This window comes from Sinocyclocheilus grahami, unplaced genomic scaffold, assembly GCF_001515645.1.
Source record: "Sinocyclocheilus grahami isolate Dianchi unplaced genomic scaffold, SAMN03320097.WGS_v1.1 scaffold585.1, whole genome shotgun sequence".
In the NCBI taxonomy this organism is placed as follows: domain Eukaryota; kingdom Metazoa; phylum Chordata; class Actinopteri; order Cypriniformes; family Cyprinidae; genus Sinocyclocheilus; species Sinocyclocheilus grahami.
The window spans coordinates 75,324-92,113 of NW_015505764.1; the positions used below are offsets into that span (position 1 = coordinate 75,324).

At 34.7% G+C, this 16,790-nt stretch overlaps 1 protein-coding gene across 1 annotated transcript; it reads right to left on the bottom strand.

Moving 5' to 3' along the window:
- Window positions 1-427: 427 nt before the first annotated feature.
- On the bottom strand, window positions 428-15,691 carry washc5 (WASH complex subunit 5). Its single transcript, XM_016240230.1, has 29 exons — window positions 15,618-15,691; window positions 15,078-15,333; window positions 14,809-14,954; window positions 14,524-14,608; window positions 14,344-14,444; window positions 13,993-14,185; window positions 12,961-13,113; window positions 12,767-12,880; window positions 12,493-12,664; window positions 11,627-11,754; window positions 11,079-11,208; window positions 10,886-10,998; window positions 10,634-10,800; window positions 10,476-10,551; window positions 9,860-9,970; window positions 9,614-9,754; window positions 6,489-6,569; window positions 6,165-6,266; window positions 5,897-6,076; window positions 5,689-5,813; window positions 5,437-5,599; window positions 4,590-4,692; window positions 4,421-4,500; window positions 4,233-4,336; window positions 3,999-4,128; window positions 3,687-3,783; window positions 2,364-2,517; window positions 1,456-1,543; window positions 428-1,366 (listed from the first exon to the last, which is right to left on the bottom strand). The coding sequence occupies exons 2-29, from the start codon at window positions 15,261-15,263 to the stop codon at window positions 1,310-1,312; spliced, it is 3,480 nt and encodes a 1,159-aa protein (XP_016095716.1). The 5' UTR covers window positions 15,264-15,333; window positions 15,618-15,691; the 3' UTR covers window positions 428-1,309.
- Between the last annotated feature and the right edge of the window lie 1,099 nt (window positions 15,692-16,790).

Genomic DNA, 16,790 nt, shown 5'->3' on the forward strand with positions numbered 1-16,790 from the left:
TGATCCCTGATTGAAGGACACAACCAAAATACCTATGAATGTATTTAAAAAAATTCATATTTTCACACATAGCCACACCCACTCTGAGATCTATGGAAGCCCATTTTCGCCACAGGATTAATAGTAATAATAAAGGTGATTGCCCCCCTCACAAAATTATGAGTTTATTTCGCACAATTCGTACTTTTTCCTCAGAATTGTGAGGGAAAAAGTTAGAATTGCGAGATATAAACTCACAGTTCTAACTTAACGTTACGTTCTCACAATTCAAAGTTTACATGTTAACGTTCTTTTTTTCCCACGATACGGAATAAAAAGTAAAAATGGTAATTTTGTGAGGAATTGCGAAATATGAACTCAGACTTTCTCGCAATTCTGAATTTACATGTCGATTTTCCCCCCCCGCTACAGAATAAAAAATAAAAGGTAAGTGCGAGTTTATGGCACACAGTTCAGACTTTTTTCCCTCAGAATTGTGTGGAAAAAATAAAGTTAATTGCAGCGTTTTTTCTAACAATTCTTTTTTTGGAAAAAAAATTCTCACCCTTCAAGGCTTTTTCCTAAGAATTAGGAAAAGAAATCCTCGAATTGCAAGAAAAAGAATTGAAATTATTTTGATTCTATGGTGGAAAGCAGCTTCTATAGCGAGCTCTCTCGCACACACAAACAGCGTTAACCAGTAGTGATTTTTGTGCAGCTGTAATTGACGTCTTTTCCATGCGTTCTGCGCAGTTACTCTGTTGTTCTCTTGTGTTCGCATCTGACCGTGTACACAGAATTCATAGATTCTTCATGGCTGTTTTTGTTCATTGTGTGCTGTACATAGACTGACAATTAAAATGATAAATGCTCAATTTTTTTCATACAGCATCCATTCAGTATTGTAATATAATTAAGATAAAATTAAAACTTTCATTCAAATCATGTGTTTTGTGCAAAAAAGTTCTTGTGTACAGTTTCAGAATAATTCTCACTCTAAATTCTGATTGGATGAGCCACAGCGTACATTTAAACCAATGAACCAAATCCACAACGTTTTTTTTGTATCTTATTGCTGTTGCCACCATTTTATAAAAGCAATAAATCTTGAGAGGTTGCGAGTTAGAGATTAATTTTTCAAAAGTGTTTAAATGTCCTAAAAAGTTGTAACAAAAAAACATACACATATGGCATTTATTACACCAGCAGACAGATCAGGTCAGTAATCATGTTTTAAAACTTAAATGTTAAAAATGTTAATCAATTTCATTAGTGCTTTAAGAGAAAGACAAATGATATCAAATATGATTTGACATTACAACAGGCACATTTACAGCACAGTCCTGAATTCATCGAAAATGAAGCTTGGCACATGAGCCTCTGCCACCTGAAAAAGAAGAGAAAAGAAAAATGATTTCTCCTCATTTTATGTTGTAAAATATTTGTGTCTTTAAAAAAAATGGCAATATTTCCTACCTTTCTGGGCAGTTTAGTGTAACGCACATAGTCCTCCAGAAACATTAACGCTCCGACTACATCTGAAGGCATATCTGGAATCTTCTGACTGGAAGGAACACAGACACTGTTAAACACTTCTGTTGCTATCATGCAGAAAAAAATACAAAAAAAAACTAGATTCTACCTTAAAATTAGAGAATAAATTATGCCTTGCTAGAAATGAGTATCAAGATTTTTTTTTTGCATTGTTATTATTTTTATGACAACTAAGCATATTTAACAACATAATGGAATAAAAAAATTATTTACTGTAATACAAAAAAATATACAGTTTAAATTTATAAATCAATTTAGTATTTGTTGTACTGCCTTTATGTAGATTATAAAAAACTTGTTATAAACAATTTATATTTTGTATTATTTTACTCTATATATTTACATTATATTCTCTACATATTCACATTTTTTATATTTTGTGTTATTTTACTCTATATAACTTGCTTAGTTATATATTTTATAATATAATATATATATATACATATGATATATTATTTATTGTATATATTTTTATACCATGATGAAAAAAATTATATTTTATAGTTTAATATTTTATATTTTTTTTAATTACTTAGTTACAATAAGTTTTATTAGTTAATTAATATTTTAATAATAAACTTCATTTACACAGCAATGTAGTACTTGAACAGCCTTTATGCAGATAAAACTATTATTTTAAAAATATTATAATTTAATTTAATTATATATATATATATATATATACTTTTTTTTTTTACTCTATATATTTTTTATTCTAAAACAATAAAAAAATATTAAAAGTCTTAATAGTCCTAAGTCTGTTTACTTATTATTTTTTTGGGGCATATTCTTGTTCCTCTATCATCACATAGCATACCAAAGTGAGGTACCTGGTGCACTGCTCCATTATGGAGCGAATAAACTGTCCGATCAGAGCCAGGAAATGTTCAGTGTATCTGGAGTGAAACTGTTTGAGCAGCGTCAGGAGACCCAGAACCAGAGGAGCCCAGTCCACCGGATCTGCTGCCTTCCTGCACGTCATGCCTGTAAAAAACACAAACACCTCCTCTATCAAACCCACACGAGCAGGATGTTCCCAAAGATTTATTTACTACTTTAATTACTACTTTTATTAATAAAAAATGCATTATAAACAACAGTAAAGACATTTATAATGCTACAAATGATTTCTATTTCAAATGTTTTTTTGAAATTTCTATTCATCAAAGAATCCTGAAAAAGTAAAGTACCACAATTTCCACTACACTCTTAAAGTGCCCCTATTATGGATTTTTGAAAATGAGCTTTTATGCAGTGTGCAACACAGCTCTAATTGAATGAAACCATCCTGCAAAGTTTTAAATCTGAAAGTGCACCGTGTATAAAGTTACTGTCTCTCAAAAGAAAAAATCGACTCTGAATCATTGAAACGAGTCGTTTTTAAAACGAATCCCAAGCCGTTTCATGTTGACATCAACATGAAACGTTAGCATATAGCCCGCCCACTTGTTGGTGTCTGAATGAACATGCCAATTCATTCTTTGCCACTAGATCCCGTTTTTGGAGCTGTAAAATAGCAGTTTCCCCAGTAACGCTGTACACAAAGCAGCACTGCGCTCACAAACGCTGCTTATTAGGCATTACAGGCATTATGAAATGAAAATGAGACCAATCGAACCAATCGCTGCAGATTAGCGTCACGCAAAAGAGGGGTTTGGAAAAATGAATCGTTGAGCAAATCGTTTGGGAGTTGTTGAGCAAATAAGGTAAAAATAAATGCATATTATAAGACAACGAAAGTGTTTGTTGACCTTGCATGCATGTCAACCTGTTGTTGGGGACTCCCAAAACCAAAACATGAACCTTTTATTAGCCATAATAGGGGCACTTTAAGCAGCACAACTGTTTTCAGCATTGCTAATAACAAGAAATTGTTCTTAAGCAGCAAATCAGCATATTAGAATGATCTCTGAGGGATCATGTGACACTGAAGACTAGAGTAATGATGCTGAAGATTCAGCTTTGAATAAAGGAATAAATTACATTTTCAAATATATTCAATTAGAAAACAGCTATTTTAAATTGTAATATTGTTTCACAATATTACTGTTCTGAGTGTATTTCTGATCAAATACATGCATCCTTGGTGAGAGTAAGAAACTTCTTTCAAAAGATCTTACTAATCCCAAAACATCCCAAAATCAGTTACAGACCTTGGCTTTTGTTGTACTGCAGTTTTGGCAGCTGCGCGATGAGAAACAGGAAGTTCACAATGGGAAAGTAAGGCAGACGCTTTGTTGTGATGTAGATCTGAAAGGAACGATTTGAATAAAACAACAAAAAGCGGTTCATGTCAACAGACTCCATCATGTCACGTAGGATGCACTGAAATTTGGGTCTTTTTTTTTTTTTTTGAATCAAAGTGACTAATCAGGCCAAAAAATTGACAAACATCTAAGAAAATAATCACTGACATGAAGAAATAGCAGCACGTCAAATGAAGATTTCACATGTACACGACTCACTTTGTTGAGTGGGTTGTGGATTCCAGCGGCCTCCAGATACGCAGTGATCTCGTAGAGCAGAGTGTTGTCCTCTTTGGGATACGGCAGCGATGGATCCTGGTAATGAGCTTCAATATCAGACAGCAGAGACCTGGAAATGACCACACTGATATTGTAAGATGTCTACGAGGGAGGAGGTGAAACCAACCCAAGTACTAAGAAATAAACAAGGAAGAAACATCATTCCCAACCCACTTGTTCAGATTATCCAGCGCCGCAGCGAGGTGTTTCGAGTCAAATTTGCAGGAGTAGTTCAGTTCATTGGCTATCTGCTGCCTCAAGATCTGCATCTGACCCACCTGTCAAAGGATCATTGATTGCTTTTGAATATTTATGCTGAAAAATGGATGGAAAACAAACGTCTCGTCGATGGAAAGCAGCACCTTCATGATGGCTTCCAGATACGCCGGCCAGATCTTCTGAGTCTTGGCCACAGCGTTGGTGTAGACTTTGCTTGCATTTGCTGAATGTTAATGCAGAAAGACAAATATATCAAGAGCATTATTGTGGGAATAAGTGTCAGATTTAAAGTAGTTTATCAAACACACTTACCCACAATCCCTTTGACAGGATTGACAGCCGACAGCAGAGCTTTAAAGACGTCAACCGCAGCTTTGTCCTTCAGGATGTTCTTCTGAAGGACTGTCAGAAAATTCTGCGATGGACAAACAAAGACAGATTATTATTATTAACATGACATTTATTGCGAAGAGGGGGATTTCATGGTATGAATTTTTTAAATAATTAATCTTTCATTTTTTTTTTATACAATCATGGTTGTTGATTCAGTTTTTTGTACCTGAAATATGAAATTTTGATGCAATTTAACTTGCTTAGAATCTTTTTTTTACAGTTTATAGTTGTTTGAATTTATATTATTATTACTATTAATAATAATTTTATCATTATTGTTGCTGTTGTTATTATTATTATTAACCTTTTTTTTATCATTTGTTACATTTATAATGTGAAGAGGGAGATTTCATGGTATGAATGTTTAAATATTTAAATCAATAATTTCAGATACAATTACAATTGTTGATCCAGTTCTTTACTAAATTATACAATATACCTGAAATCTGAAATTTTGATGCAATTCATTTGGATACTTTTGTCATTTACGTGACATTTATCGTGAAGAGGGGATTTCATGGTATTCAGTAGAGGTGTAAATATTTAATAAAAATTATATTTTTTATTAATTTTGATTCAGTTGACTTTTTGATAAAATGCTGATTCTTACAATTCTTTACTAAAAAAATTATTAAATTAAAAAAAAAAAAAAAAAATATATATATATATAAGCAATTTGACTTGATTTGACGGTTTAGTTAAGGTCTGTGATTGTTTTAAAAATGATTATCTAATAATTAATAATGATTATTATATTAAGATTGACCTGCAGCTCTTTCACAATCATGAAGCACAAGAGTCGGTCGAGTCCGTTCAGGCCGAAGGTTCCCAGCGTGTCCTGAATCTCAGAGAAGAGTCGGCTGTTGGTCACTTCCTGATGCGTCCTCATATCGTACCAGGTGTTCAGCTGATCAATGTAACATGTTGTTCTGAGAGAAACGTGACATTTCTTCAGACTTTTAGCTCTCGACCATCAAAGCTTTGAGTGTTTGAAATAATCCGGTCTGCGCTGACTTACTTTGGATCTGTGATCCTCAGGATTTCCCTGCAGAGACGGCCAATAAACGTGGCCGATTCATCCACTGACGGATACTTAGGAATGGGAATGTGGGTGGACTGGTAGACGCTTTGCCAGTCTTGGATCTGAAAAGAACCTCTTTAAATCAACACTAGCAGTAAAAACTAAATCAGAGGTTTAAATCAAGAATATACTACAGAGACAAGACCTTGGTTCGGAGGAAACTGTTACACTCCTGCTCTACGTTGTAGTTGATGATCCGAGACACTTCCTCCTGCCAGATCTTCAGGCCGTAGATGCTCACGTAATCCTGAATGTATTCAAACGAGCGGTAAAACCCATCCATGGTGGCAGCCATTTCCTTCAGCTTTGGCATCAGTTCACTGGGCTGAGAGAGACCTCAGAAATCAGACAGATCATACAGAATGTAATTATAAGAAATATAATTATTTAGCAAGGCCAAATGGTTTGCTCACTTTGGCTTTGGGGTTGAAGATGAGGCCTTTGTGCAGAGCGTAAGCGACACGTTTGACGAGCTCTTTCCTGATCCCGTCCTCCAGAAGCTGCTTCGGATCCACCTGAAACAGACGTGTTTTCATGCTTACTGAGCTCTCATGGCAGAAGTAATGTTTAATATTCCATAAACATAGTAATAAGGTTAGTTAAAACATCTTCTCGGATACATTACTGTCAACGTGAATTAAAAAAAACACCCAGTTTACTTTCTTAATGCACTTTTCTGGTTTTTGTGATCTATTAAAAATGATCAAAGTGTAACATTCAGAGAATCTGATTAGTACCTTGATAATGCCGACGAGTGTGGTCTTCATCATCAGAATCCCTTCAGTGAAGACTGAGATGGCATGAGTGAGTTTAGCTACCTGTCAGATGAAGAAGGTCAGTGAGTTACTTTATTATTATTATTATTACTTATAAATAAATGCACAAAAACATCAAGATGGTGACTCGAGGCCTGAACTGTAAGTTCAATTTAAATGACTATGCAGGCTCGGTTTTAGAAGGAATTTTGCTGAGCAAGTTAGTTACAGTACAAAAAAATACAAAATAATGTAAAGATATAGAGACTAAAATAAATATTATATATAGAGAGAGAGAAAGTAAAAGAATATATAAATATATAGAGACTAAAATAAATAAGGAATAAAAGAATATAGAAAAATAAACATTAATACATAGAGTACAATAATACAAAATATACATTTATAATATTTTTTAAATCTGCATAAAGTCAGCACAAACAAATACTACACTGATGTATAAATATAAATAACTTCACAATTAAAAATATACAATTTTTGGATGCACCTGAAAGTTTAAAGAGTGCATTATGGTGTTAAAAATATGCATAATTGTTATAAATAAATGCACAAAAACATCAAGATGGTGACTCGAGGCCTGAACTGTAAGTTCAATTTAAATGACTATGCAGGCTCGGTTTTAGAAGGAATTTTGCTGAGCAAGTTAGTTACAGTACAAAAAAATACAAAATAATGTAAAGATATAGAGAGTAAAATAAATATTATATATAGAGAGAAAGTAAAAGAATATATAAATATATAGAGACTAAAATAAATAAGGAATAAAAGAATATAGAAAAATAAACATTAATACATAGAGTACAATAATACAAAATATACATTTATAATATTTTTTAAATCTGCATAAAGTCAGCACAAACAAATACTACACTGATGTATAAATATAAATAACTTCACAATTAAAAATATACAATTTTTGGATGCACCTGAAAGTTTAAAGAGTGCATTATGGTGTTAAAAATATGCATAATTGTCGTGGAAGTAATGTAACATTGCAAAAATATACATAATTTTTTTAAGTAAAATATAATTTCTTTTGATTTTAGGGTAGAATCTACAACTTTAGAAACAAAAAAAAAAAACTTTTAATAAAAATAAATGATATTTATATTTATATATTTTAAATAATAAACCGCCTCTAGAGCGCGTCTGAACATCCCGCCCCTCAAGCTCAGAATGTGCTTCAGTTGTATTGTAAACAATGATGTCCTCGATATTGCTTATCAATCTGAGCCCAATTGAGACGCAGAGGATATTAATGAAGAGGATCCTGCAGAACCTGTGCAAGCACGGCTTTTAATGGTATGTTTGTTTGTTGTTGTCTCATACTTTTAGATATGCCGTTGAGAGAGATATGCAGAGCAGGGCGAGGCCAGGAACAGTATTAAGAACTGCTGCTGCTTTAGAACATTGATTTTGAAACTTGTGAATCCATTAGAATCGTTAGAAGACAGAATCGTGATTCATATGAGAACAGATTTTTACATGCACCTCTAGTTTTCTCGTCCTCTTCTCTAAAGCAGCGCAGCATGGCCTCGACCCCTTTGCTGCGTGTTCCCGGAGGCGGGGTTGATCTGGGTTTGTGATGTCACGAACCCGGGAAGTAACTTTTTGTAGTCTCTACCAGCCGTTTTTGTAGGCATTAAACTGCCAGAATTTTAAAAGACAATATCTCAGTTTGCATTGAACTTTCAGCTTCGTAACTTTGCAGATATTGTTTTTGCTCAAACAGCAACATTACACACTAACTAACGTAAAAAAATTTAAATCGCAATCAACCACCCCTTTAAAAAAATATTGCCATGTAATCAGTGTTGGGGAAAGTTACTTTTAAAAGTAATGCATTACAATATTGCATTACTCCATAAAAAAGTAACTAGTTACATTACTTAGTTACTTTTTATGGAAAGTAATGCGTTACGTTACTTTTGCGTTACTTTTTAAATCTGGACAGGGCTTGCTTGTTTGTTTTTAAAATAAAAAAGCTATATTTTTGGCAAATAGAAAAGCCTTTTCACACCAAAAGTTAAATGAATAAGCCTCAGGCTAAAGGGAAAGTACATTTACATCTGTACAGTAGAATGCAGTAGAAGAAATTTCAACACACTTCAGCAATAATAAAGACACACAGATGTTTGTCTAGAGTATTTTTGCTTATTAATACGGTTGAATTGGATCATCGAAGACATTGGTTAATAGAATGGGATTAAATACATAAAGAATATTTGTGTTGTTTAACATTTAATTATTGCAGGTTTGCGTCATATTCTGAGTTGCATTATTTTTATTCATTTTGAGGAATACTGAATCTGTGTTTTTTTGTGAGTGAGATGAATTAATGCATATTCATATTTATTTTGAACTACAGTAACATCCGATTTCTCTCAACATGGGGACAAGAGAGCGGTCAATAAATTGGGAAAAAAAAGTAACTTGCATTACTTATTTGAAAAAGTAACTCAGATATTCTCTTGTAAATTAAAAAGTAATGCGTTACTTTACTAGTTACTTGAAAAAAGTAATCTGATTACGTAACTCGCGTTACTTGTAATGTATTACCCCCAACACTGCATGTAATGTTTTAATTTTGCTGAGCAAGTTAAAGTCGGCATGTTTAATAATAACACATCTGGTTTAGTGGCAGCAATTTTTTTTCCCCTTACTGATGATTTTACACCGCCCATTTCAAGAATTGATATGTATCTGTCGTACCTCATAGCGGGCATTTATTTTGAACTACAGTAACATCCGATTTCTCTCAACATGGGGACAAGAGAGCGGTCAATAAATTGGGAAAAAAAAGTAACTTGCATTACTTATTTGAAAAAGTAACTCAGATATTCTCTTGTAAATTAAAAAGTAATGCGTTACTTTACTAGTTACTTGAAAAAAGTAATCTGATTACGTAACTCGCGTTACTTGTAATGTATTACCCCCAACACTGCATGTAATGTTTTAATTTTGCTGAGCAAGTTAAAGTCGGCATGTTTAATAATAACACATCTGGTTTAGTGGCAGCAATTCTTTTTCCCCTTACTGATGATTTTACACCGCCCATTTCAAGAATTGATATGTATCTGTCGTACCTCATAGCGGGCGCTGAGTTGAGCGTAGTCCTTCAGTTTGTCTTTGTCCAGACGTGTGGGCACCTCCATAATGTCATGGATCTGCAGTTTGATGATTTTGGCCAGCGAGGTGAACATACTCTCTGGAATGATCTGCAGTACCTGGAAGCATGTTTGCAAGAAACACCAAGTCAGAGTAAATACAGAGGGCTCAATAAGAGATTTTAAGCAAAAGATCCAATCACAAATCAAAACTCTTCTCCAAACCTTTCTGACATAAGCCACCAGTTCCCCAGAGTAAAACTGAGACACGCTCAGCAGATCTGGACTGTTGACCTGGTTGATTCGTAGGAGAGGCAGATCCAGCGCAGAAGCAAGCTGTTCATATTCATAAAGCTCATGTTATATTTCACAATTCAGAGCAGATTTGGTGAATTTGTTTCTAGTGTCATATGTGACCCTGGAGCACAAACCCAGTCTTAAGTCGCTTGGGTATATTTGTAGCAATAGCCAAAAAAACATTGTATGGGTCAAAATTATTGATTTTTCTTTTATGCCAAAAATCATTAGGATATTAAGTAAAGATCATGTTCCATGAAGGCATTTTGTAAATTTCCTACCGTAAATATATCAAAACTAATTTCTGATTAGTAATATGCATTGCTAAGAACTTCATTTGGACAATTTTAAAGGTGATTTTCTCAATATTTAGATTTTTTTGCACCCTCATATTCCAGATTTTCAAATAGTTGTATCTCGGCCAAATATTGTCCTATCCTAACAAACCATACATCAATGGAAAGCTTATTTATTCAGCTTTCAGATGATGTATAAATCTCAATTTAAAAAAAATCACATATATGAACAGGCCAGTCTGACTCACCTTCAGGAAAGTGGCTCTGAGTTTGGTCACCATCGTGGGGTTTGCTCTGATACTCTCTTGCATTATTGATGTGAAGCTGTGAGAAACACATTTGGAAAAGGAACTTCAGCCTAAAATTTTGAAGAGAACCCAAAAAGAGGCCAATGTAGCGCCATCACCTGTCAATGATCTGCCAGGCGTAGGACAAATCTCCCACTATCTGCATGGTGATGAGCACTTCCTCTTTGATATTGATGGTGCGGATCATCTGATGAAGGAACTTGCGTGTGTCCGCCAGGAACTGACACACCTGCAGGTTGGACTCCAGCTGGTGAAACTCTTGGACCTTTCCAGAGAAACAATTTCATGTGAAATCACTGCAAAGGGTCACATCACAGCACAGCACAGCACACGTTCAGAAGTGTCCGTACCTCCACAAGAGCCTGAATGAGCTGCACAGTCTTCCTGCCGGCCGCGGTCGAGTCCTCATAGTTCAGGGACTCGATCTGTTTGGAGATCTCTCTGAACCAGGCCTGAAGATTCTCTGCTCAAACAAATGAATGCATGAACACACTGACAATAATGTCCACAGTTTGCCTCCTGCATGTTGTGGGACCATTTTACCATTTTTCTCCACCCTGGTGAGAGGTTTGACCCCAGAAAACACCTCGGCCAGCTCCATCATTCTCTCTGATCCCTCTTTCTTATAGCTCTCCCACTTCAGCTGCTTCTCTGCCAACATCTGCTTGAACATCTGAGAATCACACAAACCAAGAGGAATGGATAACCAGAGGTCCAGTAACAAATCAAACTATCTTTCAAACATTTGGGGTCGGTAATTTTCTCTAATGCTCACCAAGGCTACATTTAATTGATGAATACAAATACAGTAAATTGCAATATTGTGAAATGTTATTAGAATTTAAAATAATTATTTCTATTTGAATATATATTAAAATGTAATTTATGATTTTTCAGCATCATTAGTCCAGTCTTCAGTGTCACATGATCCTTCAGAAATCATTCTGATATGCTGATTTGCTGCTTAAGAAACATCTCTTACCAGTACTATTTATTATTTAAACATTTATTATTATTAGTAGTAGTAGTAATAAAAACGTCCTACTTAATAGTATCTCTTCAAGATTGAGAATTATCATCCTTATATTTACCTCTTTGAGGATGAACTCAAACTGGGCCGTGTCCAGCAGCAGCTGAAACAGAACTTTGGGATTGTATTTGGAGTCGTTGATGACTTGATCTTTGATCTGACGCAGTCTCTTGTTGTTTGGATCATAGGCTTTAACAAAAATAAAAAAAACAATTACTTAGAAAAGCATTTTGATGCATTCTGACAAACAGCAAACTCTACAAAGTGATAATTCCTTTTAAATAAATTCAGTAATCTAAACCCAAAACATCTAGACCAAGGGTTCTCAACAAGGGGTCCAGAGCCCACTAGAGGGCCTCAGCAAACTTCCAAGGGGCTCTCAAGACAACTTGAAACTATTTTAATTCACCCTCTTTTATTTAAGAACCAGAATTCCGATGGTCTTGGAAAACCAGGATATTTAAGGAAGCACAATTTTACAAGTGTGATTTCTAGACTGAAAAAAAGTGTCATGTAAATTTATAAAATCTTAAGAAGTCTTGGAATTGTTTTATAACAAATATAATTTTCTAGTTGTGCCAAGTTCTAAAATATTTCATCAGGGAGAAATTGTTATTTGTGAATAAAAACAATTCAAAATTCATCTATTCACTTTTAATTATTTAAAAATTTGATTTTTATTCATTTAAATGTTAATATTTTACAATTATTATATATAAGAACTATGTATTATGCAATGTAATTATTATTATTTTTATTTTAATATATTGACACACCTAGTTTCTGTACATACAGTTTTAAAATGAGCTTTGTTATTTCAGCAGAAGTACCAGAAAGATCTGTCTATTGTCTTTGAAATCTATTGTCAACCTCTGAGTCAAAAAGGTTGAGACCTGCTGATTTCATTACTGGCCCATGACATCTCACCGGACTCTGCAGTGTGCAGCATCAGCCAGCGGATGGCAACGTTACAGTCACGGAGGCAGTTGAGCAGTTTGGGAATGTTGTCCAGGACGATTTCTTCTCTCAGGAATCCCTCCTTCAATAACTGCTGCACCTGCGGCCGCAAACTCTCTACACTGGCAGCGTATCGACTGGCCTGAGAGGACAGAACACAAGTACACGCTGACTGAGTACGAGTCCAGAGTGACTCTGGTTTAGATTGAACACGAGTGAACGGGAAAAGCCCAGGTGACTGTACCTGTTCTCTGATGTTGGCTGTCTCCAGCGTGTAGTTCAGGGCCGTTTTAGCAGCTTTATATGGTTCCCACGCCTCCACCAAATTCACAGTGATCCCCATGTATATGCTTATAACCTGAAGATTTAAGGTGGATATTGCAATGTATCAAGAAAAGCACATTTTCGGAATTGACATGATTAATAAAGTCTTCTCACCCAGTTGTCAGGGAAGTATTTGTCCACGATCTCTCTCATCTTGGCCTGTTGTGTGTGCAGGATGGAGGGGGTGAAATATAAGCAGACACACAGCATAGCGGCCTGCGTTGCCAGCGCTGTACTGCGGTGCTCCGGCAGAGGATATGCAGAGACCTGTAACACAACCAGATGAAACATGTACATAACATGAAGCCTAATTAGACATGAGTTATCGGTCTAAATGAGGGTTTTTCAAAAGTCTGATGCCACGGAATCCCGAATGTGTGAAGAACCTTCTTCCTAAAAATAAATGTGAGACAGCATTTTCATGTATAAAAACAAATCTAGTATATGACATTTTTATTCAATGTCAACTGAACAAAATAATTTGTCATTATCAACTTATTTTATTATTATTTTTTATATGCTGTTTTTTTATTTTTAAAATAGAATTAAATAAGTTGTCATTATCAAATGTATATATGTGTGTGTGTTTACACTCTTTTTCTTTATTTTCTTTTTTTTACTTTTCCAATTAAGTTTTTTTTTTTTTTTTCATTTTATCAGTCAACAGAATGAAATAATTTGTCATAATCAAACATTATTATTATTAATATTATTATCATTAATGTTCATTTTTATTTGAACTTTTCTGGTTAGTTCTTTTATGCATTTTATCTGTCTAAAGAATAAAATAATTTGTCATTATCAAGCGTATTTTATTATTAATTCTTTATACAGTATATCTATGTTTTACACTATTTTCTCTGAACCTTTCCAATTAAGTTTATTTTTTGCATTGTATATCTGCCAATAGAATAAAATAATTTGCCATTATCAAACTTATTAGTAGTAGTAGTAGTTTTTATATATAACACTTTTCTTCTGAACCTTTTTGATTTTTTTTTTGGCATTTTATCTGTCAATAGAATAAACAAATTTTACTATTAATGTTAATTTTCATATATGTTTTAATACTATTTTTCTCTGAACTTTTCTAAGGACCCCCTTGCGGCCCCCAGTTTGAAAAACTAAATCCCACTACTGTCTTGCCTGGTTGTAAATGTCATCAGAGCGGAGGCGGCCGATCACCATACTGATGAAGGTGGGGCTGATGGGAACTCTCTGGAAGTAGCTCTCGGGGTAGTTGGGCGGCCGTTTGGCCCCCGGGTGGCTGGTGTATCCCGTGCTACGCAGGAGCTTGCAGATGTCGTCCAGGTTTGAGTCAACCGAGGAGCGAGCAGCACTGGGGAGATGAACATTTTTATATAATGCGTTTATTCAGTAGCACATTGACGTGTTTGTCCAAATGTTGAGATATTTCACCTCATCTGAGCTGCTTGTGAGCTGTTGAAGCCAATCAAACATCTCCAAAAAATACAAGGGTATAAAGGACAGTCCTACCTGTACCTGTAGTAGGACACCAGCATCCTTTCTCTCACCTCTCCCTCCATCTTCTGATCAATGACCAGTAACATGACTCCATACAGGTACAGAGCCTCACACTGACAGAAATCACACGCATTTACAATCTGATTTACTCTGTTAATTCTTATCTGCATTTAGTGAAGCAAAACACTTTACCAGGAGCTGTTTCCCATCTTCATTCAATAAAACAGTTTCTAGTGTTTGCTGAATGTAGACCCCTTCATTGAGATCATCCAAGTACCTTCAGAGGAAACACTTCATCATTTTTACTTGAATAAACAATTTAAAATTTGACTAGGAAGGAAAATCACCACAGATCTTTGTGGCAGAGGACCATTATGCTCCAGCAAAACGAATAGTGCTATCATCATAAGATGATTTGAATGTTCCGCTAATTTCAATAAAAATCATTTTATTGAACAATTTGAAAACAACACCCACCTTATCAAGTCTACAACATATTTATGGACACTCTCAAAGGCCAGGTAGAACCGTGTCAATATCTCGATGTTATTCTCTCGAAACTCCTCATCCAAATCCTGCAGCTCCGGCTTTGCTTCCAGTTTACCCTCATAATACTCCAGACCCTAGAAAACACAGATTCATATCAAAACCATTTGCTTTCTGTAAATCTATCTGATCATCTCAGCAAACCCAGATCCTAGTCATTTAACAAGCCATAATTAAAGATAACAATTCGAGTAACGTGCCTTAAAGTAGCTGAAATCACAGATTATGTCTCCATATTTCTGCTGGTCGCTCTTGTCTTTGAGTCTGAAAACTGCAGGAATAAATTCTGACAGTCTGAGTAATTCAGCTATGTTGGCGTTTCCTCTGGACACGATCCTCAGGATGGCCTGACCACACAGGTTGTTCTCTGCCAGAAAGTCCACCATGATGAGGAAGCAACCAGCAGATCTGCTCTCTGATCAAAGCTTCATTCAGTCTCCTCAGTGATGGCTAGATCTGATGATATCCAGTAAAAACATTACTTTTGCATGCTACCCACGTAATTGAGTGACAAATGTACATACAGTCATTTTACACTACACTGACCTCAAATTATAATAAATAATATTTCAATAAAAACCTATTTTGATCCAAAATTGATCAAACAGCGCTCAAACGGTCTGAATGCACCAGATACGGTTCACTATGAATGCTTCATGCACTATAACAGCTAAAACCACATAGAAAATAGGTTTATATGATTATATTTTGTTTGGTGAATTTAGATTCCTGTCACTCACCCTCCGCAGCACAGAGCAGACACTTCCTGTTTACAAATCACGTGAGTGTCACGAGGAGAGCTCCGCCCGGCGCTTAGGCTAAACGGTTGCGTACGGGTTAACTGCTTCAAAATAAAAGACTCCCAGTTGATGTTTTAAAGATGTCCATTTGAGTGATTCTTCAGGATCTAAGAGTTGTTTTATTAGGTGCTATTACCAAACTATAAGTATTTAAGTATTTTAATTCAGAAACAGTCAATACCTTTTTATTTCCTGACATTATATATATATATATATTACCGTGAAATTATTTTTTTCAACATTTCATGTATGCAAAGGTGCCCGTCTGAAGAACCACTCATGCCATAACACTAATTAACATAATATTAAATTACTGTCATTTGTACTTTATTTAAAATATAGAATTTTTATTATTTTTAAGATTTGTACATAGTATTCTTCAATATATTACAGAAATACTCACAGAACATTTTTGAATAGTTAAAGCATATCTTTCACCTGTACCCCATCATCTGCAGTTGTGATTTATTCTGTATACCCAACAGTGAAATACCCCTCATGAATTAATAATCGTCTAGTACTGCACAGTGATGCAGTGTTATTACTTACTATCAGTGTTGGGGGTAATACATTACAAGTAACGCGAGTTACGTAATCAGATTACTTTTTTCAAGTAACTAGTAAAGTAACGCATTACTTTTTAATTTACAAGAGAATATCTGAGTTACTTTTTCAAATAAGGCAAGTTACTTTTTTTTCAATTTATTGACTGACAGCTCTCCTGTCCCCATGCTGAGAGAAATCAGATGTTACTGTAGTTCTAAAATAAATATGAATATGCATTAATTCATCTCACTCACCAAAAAAAAAAAAAACAGATTCAGTATTCCCCAAAATGAATGAAAATAATGCAACTCAGAATATGACGCAAACCTGCCATAATTAAATGTTAAACAACACAAATATCCTTTATGTATTTAATCCCATTCTATTAACCAATGTCTTCGATGATTCAGTTCAACCGTACTAATAAGCAAAAATTACTCTAGACAAACATTTGTGTCTTTATTTATTGCTGAAGAGTGTTGAAATGTCTTCTGCATTCTACTGTACAGATGTAAATTTACTTTCCCTTCAGCCTGAGGCTGATTCATTTCACTTTTGGTGTGAAAA